This window comes from Schistocerca serialis, chromosome 5 (assembly GCF_023864345.2).
Source record: "Schistocerca serialis cubense isolate TAMUIC-IGC-003099 chromosome 5, iqSchSeri2.2, whole genome shotgun sequence".
NCBI lineage: Eukaryota > Metazoa > Arthropoda > Insecta > Orthoptera > Acrididae > Schistocerca > Schistocerca serialis.
Window position 1 is genome coordinate 466,076,533 of NC_064642.1, and position 23,071 is coordinate 466,099,603.

General features: G+C 38.7%; 1 protein-coding gene across 1 annotated transcript in view; it reads left to right on the forward strand.

Moving 5' to 3' along the window:
• LOC126481999 (methyl farnesoate epoxidase-like) overlaps positions 1-15,666 on the forward strand; it is a 90,885-nt gene extending 75,219 nt beyond the window's left edge. Inside the window, exons 8-9 of the mRNA XM_050105965.1 lie at positions 15,267-15,408; positions 15,486-15,666. Of these exons, the coding sequence (XP_049961922.1) occupies positions 15,267-15,408; positions 15,486-15,661 (318 nt within the window). The 3' untranslated portion in view covers positions 15,662-15,666. The remainder of the gene's footprint in view (positions 1-15,266; positions 15,409-15,485) is intronic.
• The last annotated feature ends 7,405 nt before the right edge of the window (positions 15,667-23,071 follow it).

A 23,071-nucleotide genomic window follows, 5' to 3' on the forward strand; every position in this document is an offset into this window, starting at 1 on the left:
TGCCAAAGATGAACATACTGGCTATCAGGTAGATGGTTATAATGTTTTGGCTGATCAGTGTAACTGATTTGAAGGTTGGAACCATGTTGTCGATCCATCGCTGGGTATTTAGTTTCTCAGAACAAAATGAACTTTTATTGCAGTATTTGTTTTGCACATTAGCCAGTCTCAGTCTGCTGCGATTTCAAATGCGGGTGTAATATAAAACACTGACGTTTATTGTTGTTGATTGTTGCAGCTACACTTCAAAATGGTCAAGAAACGAAACTGGGTTATACACTAAACGAATGTTGATGACATAGTTCAGCGTGCATAATAAATTGTGCAGCCTATGATGGACAAAGTGGTTTTTGACCTGCATTAAATATCTTGATACTTTGCATCCGAGTGTGAGGATACTAAGTAACTGATTTGGCTTATTTGATTTTTCTTGTATGTATCCGTTCCATGCAAAATAAAAGCCTGACCCGTTGTTCCTAGGTATTGTGCCAAGGAGGATTACACGAATCATCGCACTACGTGATATTTCAGCCATTTGCAGGAGATCCCTTTCTGCAATTACGGCTAGAAGAACACCCAAAAGTCATTGAAGGCCTTTTTCGTTTGTCTAGCAAACCTTTTTAAAAGAATTACAAAAGCATTCTCGCAAGGACAAGGAGGCAGCATTACCACACCCAAACAACACATGATAAAAACCTTTTTTTCATAGTGACAATCTCCTTGGTTTTACGTTGTGTTCCTCTGCTTGCAGAAAGTAATAATTAACAGAGATCGGCTTCTTGCAGGATCGCATTTTTAAGTTTATTTTCACGACATGTTGCAGCACAGCTTAGCAAACTGAATTAAATATGCTCACAGTGTGTAAATAAATTTATTCTATTTAAGGCCTATAAATTAAAGTTATACGCAGTATACAAATTAAAAAGCAAAATCTCTTACAAATTCATTGCAACTAATGTGAGAGCTGCACTGTCTTGTCTATAAAGTCTTATTTGTACAAGACATTCTGAACTTTATATAAAGCATCATCAGCGGTCAATTTTGTCTCCCGCATTATTTTCACGTGATCTTCTATCCACAAGCGTTTGTTTAATTTCTAGCACACTACACTGGGATTACATGCAATATTTTCTCGTTTACATTTTTGTATACATCCACATTCACGTCGCGTACTTTGTGTAGGTACTTTGCTTTGATCCTATCGTTTCGTTGTTTTGACTGTGGCAGTGTATACTATTTCGCTATGTGTTGCAAGTCCATTAGTACTTCTTCCCGTATAATAATTCACACATGTACCAAGACTGTTTCAAATCGTTTCAGGCATTCCAGAGTTACAATGGAACACCCAAAGATGTGTATTATCGTACATAGACGACATTTTGTGTTTTCTGAGAATATCTATTACATTCACGAGTGTATACTGAAAGCGTTTTGAAGCTTTGTCCCAAATAGTGAACTGACTCTTGACTAATTGTTTCACTGGCCACTCTCAGGTAAGAGTATTCAGATGAAGATCTGTGTACAAAATAACCACTTTATGCAGCATTTCGGATTCACTCGATCAATTTCAGGTAATGTGAATCATGGAGAGGGGGGAGGGGGATATGTAGGGCACTGGCCATTCTGGCAAAAAATCGCTTAGTCAGCATCAATCAGACAGCTGAGGCAATTATGTAAGTAATATTCCGCTTACAGCAGCACCAGTACTTCCTTATCTGGAAGGTAACTACACACCAAGGCCAAGAAGGGGAGGGGGTGGAGAAGGGGAGGGGGTGAAGAAGGGGAGGGGGTGGAGAAGGGGAGGGGGTAGGGGACTGGTAATTGTGTCGTATCAGCATCAACAGTACCTTATCTCCAAGGCCATACCAGGAATCAAGACTTCAGTAGAAGCACATCTGGCTATGTGTGAATGGCATGTAGTGGGAGGGAAGGGGGAGACCTCCACAGCCTGCCCCCTCCCCTCTGCCTCGTACCCTGTACCTATGTGACAGCCAGATATGATAAGGAATCTGAATTTCCTAAAGTACAGAAAAATTTTGTCAACCAAAATTCCTGGCTCATGAGTCACATTAGTAAAATTCATGAGAAGCTGTATATTAATCGCCATGGAAAATTGGAATGATTAGATAGCATACTTCTCTATAAATAATTAAAAAACAACATTTGCTTATAAAATACAAGTAATAAATTAGGAATTCAGGTTTGCTAAAATGAGTTTCATCTTTAATTCTATCCCATAAATAATGGAAATGCAAAAAAAATCAAGTCCTGTATCACATTCCAGTTTCTCTTGTCACCAGCAGGTGGCTACACTGCGACAATATAGCACAGTTCAATCTTTGAAGCATAATTTCTTTGAGGTTAATACTGCCACCAGTAGGTGGCAGAACTGTATAAATGTGGATAGTTCGTTGTTTTGTACAATGGGTAGTTCTCACTATCACCAACAGAAGTTTCAACTGTTAAAACGCAACAGAGTCGAAAATTAATTATTTTCAATATCTAAGATGTTGAAATATTCTAAAATGTCTGCAAATTACATAGGGAGCGAACAAAGTGCGATGTTCACACAAATTATCCAGAGCCCAACTGAGGTCCAGTACATGAAACACAATTAATGTACACAATATTGCGAAAATATGTCAATGTGAAAGAAAGTGCAAGTTAATTCCATATACGCACATATTTGACCATTTAGTGCCGAAAATTGTGTACTCCAATGCTAGATATCCATACTTAACAACTGACATTTTATAAGGCAAGCCTAAGGATTCTGTGTCATAAAAGTAACCTGACCAAACTTACAACTGCAGGAAAATGTGTTTTAGCTAAACACTATGCTAAGCAAGCAAACATGTAAAAAACCTCACAGCCTGAGTGCAACTAATTAGATCTATTTTTGATGTAAATCATGTTAAACCCCCAGATTAAATATTTCCGTATTTAAATTGTTCGCAAGCACCAGTTTAGGAGGGACAAAGATAATGCATCACGTTATTCACTAAAAAAATATAATTGATGATATTGATTGCCAGTTATTGCTATTATTCTAGATGAAACAAAGTTTACTGAAAACTACGTATAATAACAGCAATTTACAGTCAGATCCATGGTGGCAAGGGTCTCTGAAAGCTTTGTAGGCTGTATTATTTTCTGCAAGTATGAAGTCACAATATTCCAAAAATTCTGCAAAATGTTTCAGCAACACAAAATGTGTGATGTTTGCATCGAGTATCTCGACGTCTATGATGGCACAATATTATAAAATGTGCTGGAAAAATGTACTATTTACGTTGTAGGAGTATCTAAATACAATACAATTGTCTACCAAGAGAAGGAAGAAATAAATTGCTTTATTACAATATAGCCGTTACACTACAGAACAAAAGGAACAGTTTATAAACACTCGACCAAAAGTGGTAACAGTAAGAGATGCGACATTTCCAGAGATAATCTCAGAGTTAATACCTCTGAGATAAAGTAAAATACTTATCATTTATTATGAGATGTTTCACACTTTTCAAGCCCAAATAAGCTCCAAAACTTAAATACTGCTACATCTAATGCGTCAATATAACTCATTAACGTGCATGCTCATCGCAATACATGCAAGACTTCTAGGGAAATTCAAGCAAAACTAACATTGTATTACAAGTAAGACTGCTCATCTTGCAAACACAATGAGGCATCAAATATGCCTAAGGCCTATTGCAAGACATTTCATGATCACCAACCACTGCTATAAATGAATTCCGAAACCCATATCGAAGAGAGGTTATTCGCTGTAACGTACAGATATGTAAATGTAGATTCAGAATTATTTGGGTTCTAAAATTTAGTGGGTCATAAACAGAAATTATATCAGAAATTCTACCAAACCTTGACGCCGCCTCAGCTGCAGTACACACACAACATCAAGTCCTCAACCATGTCGTACATGTTAGGGTCTCCAATAACAGTCTTACAAAGGGATCAAACACATGATCCATTCTGTAGTGGTCTCCAGCCTAGTATTACCACGTTCTTTAGCCAAGGGAGGTGTAAAAGTTTTCTGTAGCTGCATGTCTGGATGCTTTATAAACTCTATAAGTAGGTTAACAAAAACTTTGTTCATTCCTGCTCTTATGATTTGACATATAAATGTATAATATAGGTTTTACTATAAAACTGGAGGTCATTCAAATTAAACACTCAACTCCAATTGTGTCATCATATAACATATCCCTATGTGTCGCTGTATATGAAAGATATCACCTCCAAGTGCCCAAGTGCACATCACTCTCCACCTAGGAAGCTTTATAGGCCCACCAAATCAGGCTGGTTCTGCTAATATAGATTCATAATGCAGTGTCCTGAGACAGGATAGTAATTGAATCCGTTGATAACATATTCCACAAAAAGTGGGGATGAATAGTAATGTAACAGAATAATTTAATGGCAAACTCTGCGATTTGTGTATGAAAGAGTGCCAAATCGCGACAGTCAGACTCCCCCACTGACAGTATTGTGAGGAGCAATATTTCTCCATTTTTTAATATACAGTCGATAGGCAGCACGGCTATGCCAGAACTAATACCCTCACAGAAACCAACCACATCAGACAACATTTAAAGCCTTTTTTGGGCGTTCGTGTGATCATTGGTCCTTTCAGAGAGATGAATGTGTGGGCAGGCCACTTGCCTTGTACTTATACTAAGGTTTATTTCAATATCCTGCAGAACCCAATCCTCCAGATCTGGTGTATGCACAGTCTGCCACCTAGCATCGTCTGCTGAAAGGACTCATTTTCACACAAACTCGCAAAAATGGCTTCAGATGTTGTGTGATGTGGTTTATGTCTGTGAGGATACTTGTTTTGGTATAGCCGTGCTGCCTCTCGACCAATTCCATCTGCTTGGCCATATACAAACACCATCTCAGCTTATTCCCAATATAAATACCAGACCACTTGCGCTGCTTACAGTACGCTGCATCTGTTATACAGCCTGCAACCCATAAGGACCACACAGCAAATGATCACAGGAAATTTCATTTGTCAGCTCCCCTATCATGGCAATGGCGCATTTCTGGACAAATGTTCACAGGACATTTTTTCTTCACTTTTCCGTTCGGAGTCTGTCCCTGAAGTTTGTCGGTTTTGTTAATGCTCATCCTCTAAGAAGACTGTAAAGAACCTACCACCTTACAACTCAATAGTAGCATATACCAGTGGTGACATAAAGATTGTTTGTTAATGTGTGTTTCCAAATACATTAGTACCTCATAGTCTCTTTGAGGGGAGGAAAACCATTTGTCTAACATATCCACAATAACAGCCTTTATAACAGGGAATCACACATCTACCAGTAACGTCCAATGCTTTGCAGGGAGTTTCAGAGAGCCAGTCCTAGCACCGACGAATTCTTGTCAGCATGTGGCTATACACTTTTATAATAATCTCTCTTTCGGATGCCCCACTATTTATAGGGCGCATGCAAGGGGACTGTGCAGCAAGGATATCATCTTTTTCTCAGAATGCATACTGACGCGTGAATTTCTGTGGATATCACTTATTCAGGTGTGGCCAATAGCTGTCACGAAGAACAGAACAATGTTATCACGCAGAAACGTATGGTGTATATCTGTGGAAATAACACACATGGTGTGACGAGAAGCTACACTCACTCCCATGACCATGACTCTGTTATCCATTGTTCTGCAACTGTTGTGATCCGGATTGACAGTGCACAGTGCCAGTGCTGCAAGGCTCCTCTTGGTATCAGCCAAGGCTGAGAACCTTTAACTGTAGACTTGGCATTGTGCGTGGTTGCACTTTCCGCTGCAACCGAAGAGCAGGCAGGACTCATGGTTAGCAGCTGCAGCTGCATAGCGTTTACTGCAGACTTGAACGCCAGAGGGCCCCCAGCGCTTCTGTTGAAGTCTTCTACTCTTTAAATGAAAAATACAGTTTTGTTTAAAAGAGGGCAATTTATTTATTGGTGGACTATGTGATGATACTTTGCAGAAGCAACTACACCACAGCCGACCACATGCAGTTTCATATGGTCACATTCAGCCTTCGCACTCGCGCTAAGCACAACACACTTAACAGCTAACGCCTAACATTTGACACCTAACCCCTGATACCTAAAACATAATGCCTGATGCTTAATGCCTAATGCCTAATTCCTGACACAGTATATTGTCCGTAAATGCACCGTTATATGACCAACGTCCAGTGCTTTAAATGTTACACAACACACGCAGCTTGTATTAAAATGATGTGTAACATAGACATGATATGATCTATTTTCTATAAGCACACACTCCTTCCATCGCTATTCATAACATTTCTGGCCTTTTTTTTTCTCCAAATACTCCATATCTCCATTCTAAGATACATGAGGAAAGACATGAAATGAGTAACAAATAGCACAGTGCAATGTTGTAGCACTGTTCGATGTTTTACCACAAATACACCGCTAACACACACTAAAACGAGTAGCATAACACGATAACTTCGTTTAACATTAAAACCATAAGGTGCAGATAGATGCTCGCTAGCCACTAAATAATATATATAATGACACTTATACAGAATACATGCCTCTGAAAGTCATCTACACACAGCTGCTGCAATAGGTAGATCCCTCTCAGGAAAGTGTTAAGCTGACATCAGCGAAAATCAGTTTGTACTGGGGCTATACACAGCAGGTTATTGTTGTGTCTAGACAAGACAGCCTAGACACAATGAGAGGAAGCCGAAAGGCACGCGCTTAAACTCACGCAGGCTGGCGTGAGGTCTGAAACAGGATACGTAATGAATGCTATAAAGAAAAGTACGTAGCTTCTGGAATACTTAACTTTAATCCACATTTGTAGAACATCGCTCTTGATGATACATTAATAGAATCTCAATATCAATTGAATACGGCGCCTTGCTAGGTCGTAGCAAATGTAGCTGAAGGCTATGCTAACTATCGTCTCGGCAAATGAGAGCGTAGTTGTCAGTGAACCGTTCCTTGCAAAGTCGGCTGTACAACTGGGGCGAGTGCTAGTACGTCTCTCTAGACCTGCCGTGTGGTGGCGCTCGGTCTGCAATTACTGACAGTGGCGACACGCGGGTCCGACGTATACTAATGGACCGCGGCCGATTTAAAGGCTACTACCTAGCAAGTGTGGTGTCTGGCGGGGACACCACAGTTATCTACCTATTCAGATTAGAATTTCGAACCTAGATTGTCTGAAGTGGAACAGCGGCATTCTGGTAATAGGGAACACCTCATCCTGTCATGACAATACATGACAAGATTCCACATTATAACCATTGTAGCATTAACACAGGTATAAATCAGGCACAGAAGCAAGGCATCCAATGTAACTCACAGGTAGGCAGATCGAACTAGAGAATTTGAAGTCAATGGTCATGCGATCAGTGTAGTTAAAGATACACTGCGGTTCATAAGGCTTGAGACACAGATGAAGGCATCTACCTGTAATGTACAGTACGTTTATACCACGATACCCATGCAGTCTGCAGTTTTCTCGACGAGTATGGAGGTGGGGGTCCTTTAAAACAGAGAGCAGCTGTACACAAAGATATTAATGTACGCTACTGGCCATTAAAATTGCTACATCGAGAAGAAATGCAGATGATAAACGGGTATTCAGTGGACAAACATATTATACTAGAACTGACATGTGATTACATTGTCACGCAATTTGGGTGCGTAGATCCTGAGAGATCAGTACCCAGAACAACCACCTCTGGCCGTAATAACGGCCTTGATACGCCTGGGTATTGAGTCAAACAGAGCTTGGATGGCGTGTACAGGTACAGCTGCCCATGCAGCTTCAACACGATACCACAGTTCATCAAGAGCCAGTTGCTCAGCCACCATTGACCAGACGTTTTCAATTGGTGAGAGATCTGGAGAATATGCCGGCCAGGGCAGCAGTCGAATATTTTTTGTATCCAGAAAGGCCCGTACAGGACCTGCAATCAGCGGTCGTGCATTAACCTGCTGAAATGTAGGATTTTGCAGGGATGGAATGAAGGGTAGAGCTACGGGTTGTAACACATGTTAAATGTAACGTCCACCGTTCAAAGTGCCGTCAATGCGAACAAGAGGTGACCGAGACGTGTAACCAATGGCACCCCATACCATCACGCCAGGTGATACGCCAGTATGGCGAGGACGAATACACGCTTCCAATGTGCGTTCACCGCAATGTTGCTAAACATACGTTCCGTATTACCCTCTTGAACCCACCGATTCCATATTCTGCTAACAGTCATTGGATCTCGACCAACGCGAGCACCAGTGTCGCGATACCATAAACTGCAATCGCGATAGGCTACAATCTGACCTTTATCAAAGTCGGAAACGTGATGGTACGCATTTCTCCTCCTTACACGAGGCATCACAACAACGTTGCACCAGGCGACGCCGGTCAACTGCTGTTTGTGTATGAGAAATCGGTTGGAAACTTTCCTTATGTCAGCACGTTGTAGGTGTCGCCACCGGCGCCAACCTTGTGTGAATGCTCTGAAAAGCTAATCATTTGCATATCACAGCATCTTCTTCTTGTTGGTTAAATTTCGCGTCTGTAGCACGTCATCTTCGTGGTGTAGCAATTTTAATGGCCAGTAGTGTATATTCCTGACAAAATACTCCAACCTCCAAACTAGTCGAGAAAACTAAAGGCTGTATGGTTATCATGGTATAAACATTTGTTACAGAGAGATGCCTGCATCTATAGCTGGAGTAGCTCGAGCCTTACAAACTGCAATGTATCTACTAATACACTGAGCACGTGATCACTACCTTGCAATTCCCTAGGTGGTTCTGGCTACCTTTGAGATAAGAGCAAGAGATTTAAATTCATTTGTGGCAGAGAAGATTTGTAGGATATAATGTGTTGGCTGAGTGGATCATGTCCGAATACCAAAACTCAAATAAAATTAAAAAGAAAACAGAAAAACGCACTTGATGTAGATGTGTAGTGCCTGATGGCACTCCTGTTGTAAAGCTTAGTATGGACAGATTCATTGTTGAAACTCATTGCAGCAATTTTGTGTCGCAGACGCTTTACGGCAGACTTTTTCGCCCCTCCATCCGAAGAATCGTAATCACATGCTTGATTGAAGGAAAGCAGATACCGGTAGCTGAAAGTTGAGTCTCGGCTGCGATGCTCCAAAATTTCGTTTATATAAACCAACCAAGGAAAGGGGAGCTACTATGCACTGTGGAATCCGAACCACAGTCTAATTGTGCTGTATCCCCACTTCCTTGACGGGTGAATGACAGGTTTAAGCGCAAAGTAAAAAGTGCTCATACTGGGATTCGATCCCACAACTTTTCGGCAACTAGCTGCAGAATCTGGTGCTAGGACACAACGACATATACATATTTGTTTGCGCTTGCTGCTTTCTCGAGTCACTGCTTTTCCCTCGAGTTGTGACGGCTGATCGCTAGGTGGATTTGGCGTCGTCATCGTTTCCGCAATGGCGAGATACTTTAATTCGCATAATTCAGTCAATTTCTACGAAATATTTATAAATTGTATACAGATACCTTCTTGATGAATCGGTTTATCGAGTAGTCAAACCTAGATCAAAAGCCGTACGCCACTTCCTATGATTAGCCTTCATATATAGAAGGAAGCGGTTAAAGGCGCTGCAGTCTGGAACCGCAAGACCGCTACGGTCGCAGGTTCGAATCCTGCCTCGGGCATGGATGTTTGTGATGTCCTTAGGTTAGTTAGGTTTAACTAGTTCTAAGTTCTAGGGGACTAATGACCTCAGCAGTTGAGTCCCATAGTGCTCAGAGCCATTTGAACCGTTTAGAAGGAAGCGAGCAGGCGACTTCACTTTATACGGCGTGAGTCAGGAGGAAAGGCATATGCTTTGAGGGTGATAGTGCTAGTGATTCCGAACAAAAAACTTTAAATGAACGTATGCGCTTTTCTTAACTACGTCCAAGATACAGCAGTTTGAAAATCGTGGGTGTTGGTCGCATGTCATGTTCACATGTAAAAACAACCAAAGCGACAAAAGGCCACATAGCGTTGTTTTTACTTTTCATAGGTCATTTTTCTGAATCCGAACTTTTTTTTCCACACACACACATTGATTTAGTGAGCCCACTGCTTCCATCAGTAGTCTTCCGATGTATCTTCACAGCAACTGACTTGTACACCAGTTGGGCTGATGCATCTCCAATTGCAGATATTTCGGCGCAAGCAATGGCCGAGACATTCTTTACTCATTGAACTCTTCGTTCGTATTTTACGTGCATGTGTTCAAATAAAGGACTTCATGAACGAGCTCATATCAGTATGACAGTTGCTTCCTACAAGACTTGCAAAATGTGTTGTAGTTGACAGTGGACATTTTTAACATCTTTTGTGCGTAAATATACACAATTAAACATAACATTATATCAAAATGTCTCATTAACCGGCATCTGCATTTGTTCTATTCCCCATTGTTTTCATTAGTTTCTCCTGAAACTGTTAAGAACAGGACATATGTTCAGAGGACACTTTTTGTTCAGAATGACTTATTCTAACACCACTCAAAGTATGTACCTTTCCCTCTGACTGACTCACTATACTCATTGAGGAGACGCAAAATAAATGTTTGAAAGTTTTACTGAACTTCAAAATAGTCACCGTCGTTATGTATAATCCGTCGTCACCAATGTGGAAGTTGTAGGAAATCCTTAGCAGCACCAGTTGTGTTGCTAATGAGAGTGGAGCTGTCTATTACTCGAAGAATCTCTGACGATTCTCAAGCGAATACCATGAAATTCTCCTTCAGCTTAGAGTTCAAGCTGGAGTCATGGCCTAGGCTGTGTCACAAAAAATAACAGCTTTAGAGAGAGAAGCGTCGACGCTTGCTGCTGTACCCACACTTCATTTTGCATGACAATGATGAGGCACAAGTTGTGACTAATTTGTATTGTCGATTGAGCAGGGAAGAGCTGTACCATCCACCGCATTCTCTGGACTTAATCCCTTGTGACTTCAACTTGATAACCAGATTGAAGAAAGCATTCGCTTTAGAACCGTTACAGATATTATTCGGGTAATAGACCGCTCCACTCGCACTATCAACACAACCGGCTGTACTAAGGGTATCTTACGACTAACACATCGCTGGTAAGGGGTTGTACACAATACTGGATACTAATCCGAAGGACACTAAAACTTTGAAACTTGTATCTGTTTTTTATATGTTGTAAATAAGTGTAATGCCACTATTGAAGTTCCAAGCTCATATGTCAGAATTGTTCCACAGGTTTCTATTCAAGAAACAGGTTAGCATTGCATATTTAAAGAGTATGGTCCGTCAGAAACAAGCTCATATGCATGTTAAGGTAATCATTATCAATAGTTCACTGCTGCATAGCAACTAGTTCGTCAGCAAAGTGTCCAGTCTTATTTTATTGATGTTATTATTTACAAATACTTTTATGACTTTTACTATATTACTGTGGTTTCTTAGACGCCACGTCTGGATATTCGCTCCCAGGATTCGGCCCCAGATCGAAGCCAGCATGCAGATTAACGCCAAGGGCCAGTGTGCCAGCCAGTTTGGATGTGACTTTTAGGTGGTTTCCCACATCCAACTAACCAGGAAAGTACTTGGGCTCGAACAAACATAAATACACCAAAATCGTGTGAGAAATAATGTAAAGGTCTCTTATTGCACTAGTGATACTCCAGCATCTGCAAAACTCTGCAGTCGTCCGTTAGAGGCCTTTGCGTATGCCATGCCGCATTGCACACAGACCTGCCGGTACGCCAGTCGGGACCAGTAGGGACGGTGCAGTGTGCCTCTGAAGTTGCGTTTTGTGACTATATTTGTGTATTGGCTCGGCGATTGGTAATCAATCCTGCTAATGTATTGCGATTGGTTGAGACGAAGTTACGAAGGACCCTTCTTCTTAAAGATGGTATTCGTGTAGAAGACGAATCATTCGCGTGTTTTCTGGTATCTCTTATAGTGTAGAAATATGAGCATAAGTTAGAAACAGATACTGTTGTAACACTAACACATAATGATGATGATAGGGATGATAACGACGAACAACTCATTGCAAACGGTAGTGCTACGGCAAGTGCGGGAAGAGGCGATGGAAGCAGTGACAGTGAACACCAACCGTCTCCCACGAAGAAGGTTAAAGTTGCAAGTATCATCACGGCGTTTGATGACAACACACTGGAGAACATGTACGATGATTATTACGTAAGAGGTTTCGACACATACGACAAGCTACTGAAAAGATACCCTAAACTGAAGTCTAAAAGCAATATTAAAAACATACAGGATTACGTGGCAAAGAAAAGAGAAGGAAATACAGTTTTCAAAGGAAATCGTACACTGCTGTTCAAGACCATCAAGGAGCGTGTAATGGCGAAATTCGATGAAGCGCGAGAATGCGGTTCCGCCGTTCATTATTGGCATTTACAACATTGGGCTTTGGACGTAGCCAGAAATCTCGGGTGTACAAACTTTACAGTTTCATTAGGATTTATTACTAATTTGAAAAAGGAGTTTAGGATAACATTACGCCGTATCACTATGCTCCAAGCACGAAAAGATAAGGATGACGAAGAAGAGCTGATTGAAAGAGCTCAAACATTTGATGCTCACGTCAATGAGCATATCACGAGAGAAAACATCGATATTAGTTCTGTATGGAACTGTGATCAGAGTCAGTTCAACTATGAACTTTCTTGTGACAGAACACTATCCATGAAAGGGGAGAGAAAAACTGTCGCGATATTGCAATCAGTTAACTGTGCAACACGTAGTTACACGATCGATGTTGCTATATCAATGGACGGACGATTGGCAGACAAACTCTGTATTTGTTTCCCAGAAACCAGTGGAAAGTTTGGACCCCAAGTATCAAGGGAAATAGAAACGCGGTGCCCTCCAAATGTCGTCGTCGATGCAAGTGTGAGTGGGAAGATGTCGAAACAACATCTGAAAACGTTTTTTCTGTCAGTTTAGAATCCACATTTGTAGAGAAAGTCATTAGTACTTTGTGAATCCTTCTCTGGACATAAGGATGAACGAGTACTACTGGAAGCATCTGGCGGAAAACATGTAGATTTAAAAATCATTCCGCCTAAAACTACAAAATATGCACAACCTCTGGATGTGTACTTCTTCAGGCAATATAAAATATAAAACATAAAACTTTGAGGTTCACTGATGACATTGTAATTCTGTCAGAGACAGCAAAGTACTTGGAAGAGCAGTTGAACGGAATGGGCAATGTCTTGAAAGGAGGATACAAGATGAACATCAACAAAAGCAAAACGAGGATAATGGAATGTAGTCGAATTAAGTCGGGTGATGCTGAGGGAATTAGATTAGGAAATGAGACACTTAAAGTAGTAAAGGAGTTTTGCTATTTGGGGAGCAAAATAACTGATCATGGTCGAAGTAGAGAGGATATAAAATGTAGACTAGCAATGGCAAGGAAAGCATTTCTGAAGAAGAGAAATTTGTTAACATCGAGTATAGATTTAAGTGACGGGAAGTCGTTTCTGAAAGTATTTGAATGGAGTGTAGCCATGTATGGAAGTGAAACATGGACGATAAATAGTTTAGACAAGAAGAGAAAGCCGGCCGCGGTGGTCTCGCGGTTCTACGCGCGCAGTCCGGAACCGTGTGACTGCTACGGTCGCAGGTTCGAATCCTGCCTCGGGCATGGATGTGTGTGATGTCCTTAGGTTAGTTAGGTTAAGTAGTTCTATGTTCTAGGGGACTGATGACCACAGCTGTTAAGTCCCATAGTGCTCAGAGCCATTTGAACCAGCCAAGAAGAGAACAGAAGCTTTCGAAATGTGGAGCTACAGAAGAATGCTGAAATTAGATGGATAGATCACATAACTTATGAGGAGGTATTGAATAGGATTGGGGAGAAGAGGAGTTTGTGGCACAACTGGACTAGAAGAAGGGGTCGATTGGTGGGACATGTTCTGAGGCATCAAGGGATCACCAATTTAGTATTGGAGGGCAGCGTGGAGGGTAAAAATCGTAGAGGGAGACCAAGAGATGAATACACTAAGCAGATTCAGAGGATGTAGGCTTCAGTAGGTACTGGGAGATGAAGAAGCTTGCACAGGATAGAGTAGCGTGGAGAGCTGCATCAAACCAGTCTCAGGACTGAAGACCACAACAGCAGCAACATATAAAATATACGCCAAAAGAATAACAGACTTCATTAAACTACGTTCCAGTAAAATGCAGCCGAAATTGCACCACAGATTCTTTATCATGAATATGCATTCTGTCATTTACAATCAGTTATCTGCAGGAGTGTACAGACCAATGCTTCGTTACGCGTGGCAGAACGCTGGCTACGATATTGGTGAACCAGTGAACAACTTCAAAAGTGTCATTGACGTGGCGTTCAACACTGGTATTATAGAATGTGCAAATACTCCATGCGATCAACTAGCATTTTTTCACTGTGCGTTTTGCAGTCATTCGTATTGCTCGGAGCATTTTATTGACATTCGCCATTTACATTTATAGTTAAGATTGCTGCATTGCGTATGGCGTCTAGAATTACATCTACAGTGATATCTATAGCATGACTGCAGAGTTTTGCAGAAAAACTACAGCCACTAGCACATTCAGAGGTACATAATGGTCCTGTAACCAAACGTTCATACAGATCTATTTGTTCGAGCCCAAGTACCTTCCTGGTAAGTAAAAAACCGGACTGGTAGTCACCTATGCGATTCACAAACATTTAGAAGCATTTATTGTACACTTGGGATAACAATAGACACAAAGGTTGGTTGCACAAATTACGTACTAGGCGGGAAAGCTATGGGACTGAATGGACATTGAGCCACCCTCTTCTATTAACACTGCAAATTCCAGTAATTAACATGTCCAAATGGTGAAGAAATGGCATGCAAGCCACGAAAAAGAAGAATCCCACGGTTTCATGGAGTTGAAACATTAATCTTTTTAATACAGTAAGTAAATTTCACAAAAGCAGGAAATCTACAAAAATATGACACGAGTGATGGCAAATCCTCTGTGTTTTATTACCATTATCGTAATGCATATTGCAAATAGAAATTCCTAAGATCAAACGATTTCGTGTATGTTGCTACTTACAACCTGAGAAATAAGATCAATAAAAATAATAGTGCTATCTCTAAAGTGTACCAGAATAGAACTATTTCTTATGCTTTCTAAATTTAGAGATGTTAGCATGAAGTAACTGATGCATTTTTATATGCAGAATACAGTTGTCCTGACAAACATTTGGTCATTGCATATGGATAAAGACCACTGGGGCGATCCTGAAGTGTATCGACCAGAACGTTTCATTACTGAAACTGGAAAGCTTAGAGAGGATGATGCATTCTTACAATTTGGTCTTGGTGAGTTGTTGCTAATTGAATAAGTAATGGTAACATAAATTGTAACTGGTATCTGACAGCTTCAATTTGACTTTCAGGTCGACGTCGGTGTTTGGGGGAGCAATTGGCAAAGTTTTGTTTATTCCAGATGTTTGCTGGAGTCTTGCAAAAATTTGGTCTTGTTCCTGCTAATGGTACTGGACTGAAGCACTCTAATGTTGAGGGCATTAATCTTGCACCAAAACCTTATGACATTATTTTCAAACTTCGATAACATTGCAACAATTGAAAAGTATTATTACTTTCATTACTGCAACAACAACTAATAGACGAATATATATATGTAAATTAGGCTGACAATTCTCAGTGAAATTAAATTTCATTAACTTAGTTGCATACCAAACCTTTTTTTTTTAAGTTTGTGAAATCGCACAACAGTGTTCATAGGAAAGATGAAAAGTGGATATAAGGTTGCTAAAAACTTGTTATATGCGAACAATAAGGGGAGTGTTTACATATTTCCTGGTATCAATATGTAAACTATAGGTGTCATCTAACGATTAAATTTTAATTTGGCTTTTTTAATTCCATTCAGTAATGTACTTAACATTTTAATTATGTGTATCTACACTCAAGTAAGTAAACCGAATTATATATGTCAGTCTCAGTAACAATTTGTCGATCATAAATTCCGCTATAGTTGTAAAAAGTATTTATTTCTAAAAAGGAAAGCATACCCACTTTCAGGACATATGTCCCATCTCCAGGTGCATCTACAAAATTTTTAAAATGAATAATAATACCTATGCACCTGGTTAAGATAATCATAGGTAAACAAAACAAACAGAAACTCTTCGATAAAACTCTATACCGACACTACAATTTGACTCAAGAAAGAATGTATAACTTAAGTTAAAATAGTTTAAAGAATGTTAAAGTAGTGCATCCCTGGTAGAAGACATGAAACAGGATATCCTCATCAATCTTAGGTCTGCCAGAAAACCCCTCACAGAGGAAGACATACATAAAAGGACAAAGATTTCCAATTAGAAGAGCGGAAATCTCCGTTACCTAGAATAAGGTATGGAGAGAATTGTAATTTTGTCAAATAAAGACATGGTTGGAGACTGCGGCTGTTATATGAAAAAACTGTTGGTGCTTTCATCAAAACAAATTATTCATTTGCTTCCAGTTGGTTGCCCTAGGAGAAACAATAATTCACATTTACGAATGTGTAATCAAAATGATTGCCCTAAAATTTGTGTTGGAATGTAACTTACATGAAATGTACATCTGGCACATTTGATTTTGCATTCTTATTGCAATGAAATACGTTCTCAAGGATTTTTGTATTTCCATAGTTCCAAAACCTACACTACATTGTAAACACTTTCGTTCGATCACAAGAGAATTTTCAGTGTGCTTCACATGTTTTGATTTATCTTGTGAACTGTGTATTTGTTTCCGTATGTTGCAAGTCAATTTCTGTGGTGTACATTGAAAATTTATTTTGTAATCGAACGAAAGCGGTTTACAATGCAGACCAATGTTTGTGACTGCGAAAACACAAACATCCTTGTGAATTTGTTTCATTGCAATAAAACTGCAAAAACAATGTGGCAGATGAACATTCAAGCAAGTTGCATTCCAACACAAATATTAGCGCAACCATTGTAGTTACACATTAGTAATTATGAATTATTTTTTATCCTAGGGAACCTCACAGGAAGTGAATGTATAATTTCTTTTGATGTAAGCATGAAAAAGCCGTCTGATGATGAATTTTGAAAAGTGAGAAACAGGTAATGGTACTTTTTGAATAAAATAACCTAAAACAAATTTGTGGTTGGCTTCTGTACAATATCAACACTATGAAGAATTATCGGCCTGTCATCCTAAATGTCCCATTACGAAATTACAATGGTCCAGAATTAGGGGCCTGACATGCATCCACATGAAGACAGGTGGGCTGAGTTTCAAACACTGAAACGTCCAAAAAGGGTTTCTATAGAATGTGTACCTGCAGGTATGTGAGAAAAACAATGCAACCCCTGAGTAACATTTGAGACTCACCAATGCTTCATAGACACACATCAGACTAGTCTGGAGCACAACCCAAAGTTGAAATGCCAGTGGAAGCGGCTGTGTATTAGTAACGGACTGCTCACGCCATCTCATGGGCAAAATTTAGATTAATGTACCAGCCCAGAACAGGTCTAAGAAACCACAAACTCTAATCTGCTGCTGTGAAGCTAACTTCTCTCATATACCAACGAGGCATTAATTAAATATTATCTGCTCGTGTATAGATTGCAAAACCAACAAACGGGGTCACTGAAGAATAAAAGAATTCATACACAATGGTTAGAGAGTACAGTCTCAAATTGCCACTAATTTGCACATACACAAAGTTGTGGAACAATAACACAAATGGAAGGATACCAATAAAGCACTTATAGCCTACCAGCAATTAAGCAGAAGCAGCTAAGTTAGAGCACTATTGATCACAATAAGAATATCCATACAATAAAATATACACTTCTAATTTGATTTCAAAACTGTTTAAGAATTTTGCAGATGCACCTAAAGATGAGACATGTGTCCTGAAATCGGATAGTGCTTTCATTTTTAGAAATAAATAATTTTTACAACTGTAGCCAGTTTTATCACTGATAATGAATAACAGTTGTGGATGTCCTGTGAAGAGAAATGTCGCTAACAACTGATTGCCATAGTATTCTATTATGGTAATGATTATGCAGTACTAGCTAAATGTATACTTTGGGATTACCACAGTGTATCACAAGTTCTTACACCGTGTAAATTTCTTTAAGTAAAAAGCAGTAGCTGGAAAACTTCACATGCTGCAAACAGAAACTCATTTCTAGCGATTAACCTGGCAGACTGATGTACAAGGACAGATACCAAAATCAAACTGAATCGCAACACCCCATGTCACAATGGATATACAACACAACACAAAGTTGCTGTGCTGAGATATGCAACATCAACTAAGCTATAACAAGATATTCTCAAACAAAAGTTATTTCTTGTTCAATATGTAAAAGTTCATTTGCAAAGAATTCTCTGGATAATTAAACAATGAATTTGAATGCAGGTTTCCATGGTCATTGTCACTGACAATAAGTCATCAGTTTTAGACATATGGAGTGATGGTTAAAATTTTCAATCATTTTAGAATATGGTACGTTGTACACCATGAAGATATCCTTCAAACCAGAATAACTCTGCTATCAGAAAGTTTAATATTGCTTTCACCATGGCATTTAACACTAATAGAGTTTTGTGGGATAGCAGAATAGATGAACAATTATTTTTCTTACTGGGGCGATTGACAGTCAGCCAACTTACAAAATCTAGTTTCCTCGTATTTCACAATAGAAGAGCAGAAGGCAAACTGCAACACATAAATTATGTATATCATTTTACCTTGCATCAAGTAATTCTGTTATGCACCATCAAAGCAAAGGTTTTGATTGATATGATTGGCTACAGCTGATGTGCATAATATTGCTATCAGAGGTCACAATATTTTAAAATTCATTGAGGCATAACACATTATGTGTAAATCATAATTTCACTCACTGACCATTACAATATTTGCTCAGGACTGAATCAGTTATACAGAAAGACATCTTAAGAAGGTACAGGGTTGAGATGGAGTGTAATGTATCCCTCACAGACAATAAAATGAGAGAATGAAATTACTATGAAGTGATGAACATCATGTTGATCACAGCAGGAGCTGTTGACTTTTTAGATTAATGATTAAAATGATCTTCCTGTTCTGACAACTGAAAGACTATAACCTGAAATTTCATATTTTGGTGAAAGTCAGGTGCAGAAATCATCATTGGAGAATGGAGAAGTTTGGACTCAGGACCATGAAAATATTAAACTGAAATGCAAGAAATGATTTGCATGCCAATAGCAGTGATAATTGAGATCCATCAAAAGAAAATTGGATTCCAGGTGCGACTTGTGGAAGACATAATTGCACGTTCAATAGCATGCTGATGGTGCAGGGTTATCATGTCACCAAATCATCCACTACCAATGGTTTAATTAGCTGAAATATATAAATTCCTCGTTTATATTATTACAAAATCACAGTGAAAGAATGTAATAAAGTACATTTGAAATTATTAAATTAATTATTTTATTGAATATATTACCTCTTTCTCAGTACATACATTCAACAGAGCATACAAAGAGCAATAGATATGTAATGATTCCAGACTAAAACAGACATGAATGTTTTGGAAACAATTCATACATTTTTTTACAAATATTAACCTATAAGCTAGGGATTAACTCTCAGAAAAATGATTATATCTTCATCTTTAAATAATGATGTCTTACAGTAGATTTAGGTAACAACTGATATTGTCTATGAATTCATTACTGCAGAACGTAAAAATTTAGTGTCTAATGACACAAAACTAAAAGTTACGTGAATTTTTACATCTTTAAACCCAAGGTATAACATATTGCATTCTCCTTAAGAAATGCTGTATTTTTTATACTTGCTTCCCACCTTTAAGATTATTTTTATCGATGAAGTTGAAATTTCGGTCAGAAAGTTCATCTGACCCTAGAAACAATTACCACAACTATTATGTGTAACTCATCAAAAAACAGGTAACAGTAGCACAAAATAGAAAACAGTACTACTACAACAGAAACATCAAAAGTCAACAGAATCATTTGAATTCTATGTAGCACACTTTTCTGAAGTTGTGTTAACCATGATTATAATTTTTACTATGATCTAAAGAACAAAGTTGGGTAATACTAATGGTTCACAAATTGTACATTAACTTTTTATTATAAGATTACAAGTTTTGGAATCTGTTGTTATCTATATTTATTCTCTACCTTTATGACTATGAATAACAATAATCTGAAAGCACAATAATTCTCCATTAACTCATTTACTTCTGCCCAGCTGGTTTATTTCAAAGATGTGTTGAATGTATGTCACTTTTATTTAAGTCACTTCTGGTTGCCAGGTAACCATTTTCAATTTTTAGTTAAATTATTACTTTATTTTATGAACTACTCATTGCAGAAACTTTGAAAAGTTAACTCTGTACAAGAGCTGACAACACAGTTATCATCTTTCAAGCATTCTCTCTGTGACATTTGGGCAGAAGCTTGGTACTCGATTATGGTTGGTAATAAATGTGGTTGCTATCGGTTTGCACTTTCTGTGAGTTAGCTCTATTTATTTCGGTTATCTGAGGAGACTGATTATGTGCAAGGATATTCTGTTAAGTAATTCATGAGATTCTCGTATTCCTAGGTTAAATTTTATACTAATTGCTGTTACTGAACCTGCTACGAATTGTGGAAATGAACATGCACTCTGTGTCGTGTTGCAAACGATTTGTGTCTTTGTGAAATCAGTAGACACGAGACGGCCTGCAGAATCAAAATTTATCTACTTAATCTGAATACTTATAGTCAGATCTGTCACCCTTTTCTTCAGTTTAGTTTATTCATAATTTTCTTTGTGTTGTGTATGGAATTTAGTTCATGTGATGTTGGTAAATCCGACTTTTCGTTCATATATATTTGTGATTCCAAGGACTGAAATGTTGCTATGTTCACTTGATTTTGAAACAATTACATAAATTTTAATTCGTATACAATTTGTCATTTCTACTTTACTGACCATTTGCACGATATTTAAGTACAAACTGGTATACCTATTTGGCTGCTGCCATTTCGTCATCACTTGTTACTAGACACTAATTTTTCATCAGCTAACTGTTCCATATGGTAAAATTCATCAAATATTTCACATCACAGATAACATCCACTATTCTAAGGATTACGTACTCCCACTATGATGCAATAATTTTTAGATAACATGGTAAGTCTTGACATGGATGCTGGTTGGAGGGACACTGTGCGTGATGCTGAAAATGTGTATTTCCTCAGTGTCTTACAAGCTATCTGGAATAGAGCATTGTCTCGAAGTGTCTAGCATCTTGTGACAAACCATGCTTATTCCAGTCTTTCAAACTGCAACATCATTCAACCAATTTTAAGTTATATTGTTAGCTGATATTCAGCGTTTCATATTTGACAGTTCTGTTTACAGAATGCAGTCTACTTCTCGCTGCACTCTGAGGAACTAAAAGTTGCTCACTACAGCACTTTAGATATCTTCAGTCTCTTACTAATGATTTTCTTGTTCATTGGTACTGATATTAGGCCTGAAATTTTCCCATTGCAAGATTAATGTATGTGCTGCTTGATTAAGCTTCTTTTTTCACACTGACTGTGTTGATTAATTGATTACTTGTGCCATAAATTTGTCGATAATGTGGCATAGTTCTATGAAGTCAGGGCATGATGTTTCTACTTGTACTAGGAGTTCAATTTCAAACACAGCAGCCACATTACAAAGGTACTGTTATTAAAACTCCTTAGGGCGTATTTGGTATTTTGTATTACAGCATTAGGAGAGATATTGCCAGATAAAATGACCTTGTATAATTGCATATGCCTAAATATGTGTGACACAAATATGTTAAACCAGACAGATACACAAGTGAGACAACATATCACTTAACGTTTTTTTGAGCTATGCTACAGACATGAAAGTCAAACAGTACATAACAAATAACATTCTAAATGTAGATAATTTAGCGAAATGGAATGTAGTGCAGACATGAAAGAATAATTTAGAGGAGGCGGAACCACAGACTACATAAACTAATACAAGGAAACACTGAAAAATGGAATATTGATAAACACAGATTTCCAAAAAGCATTCAAATCAGTACAACAGCTACAATTATTATCAGAAGTACTACTGTAGGGGGTACAAGCGAGATTTATGACTGGATGAGGATTTCTTCGTAGAATGGACGCAACATGTTATCTTGAATGAAGAAACATCTATAGATGTGGATATAATTTCAAGTGTGCCCCTGGGGAGTGTGTTGAGACCTTTGGTGTTCATGTTGTAGATTAACAAACATACAGACCTTATTAATAGTAATCTCATACTTTTCGCAAATGAAGCAGTTATTTGTAATGAAGTAGCCCTACTGTCTGAAAAGTATTGAGTCAAATCTTGATAATATTTTAGTGTTGCGAATCTTGGCGAAATGAAACTTCTTGCCTTGATAAGACCGTGTGCAGGACCGGGAATCAAAAGTGGGAACTTTACTTTTGTGGCAGTGTTCTATGACTAAATTATCCAAGCGCGACTCTCGACTAGCCTTCACAGTACCTTTCCTGCATACCTACTCCTGGAAGAAAGGATATATTGAAGCCATGTCCTACCCACAACCAACTTCTGTGAACAGGGGAAAGGAGGAGATAATGCACTAGAGGAAATAAAGCTAAGAGGGCAGGCAAAATTTACTGGTGCTTGGATAGCTCAATTGCTAGAGAAATTGGCCACAAATGGCAAAGGTCCCACGTTTGAATCCCAGTCCAGCACACAGTTTTAGACTACCAGAAAGTTTTAAATCAGTGCACACTTGGCTGGGAAGTGCAAATGTTACAATTTGGAATTGGAAACGTTCCTTAAACTGCTGCAAATGTTCCCAAAATTAAAACGCTGTACTTGACTAAATGAAAAAAAAAGTGTTGAGTGTTCAAAATGGCAGCGGCTGTTAGTTTTGTACACAGTAATTCTATA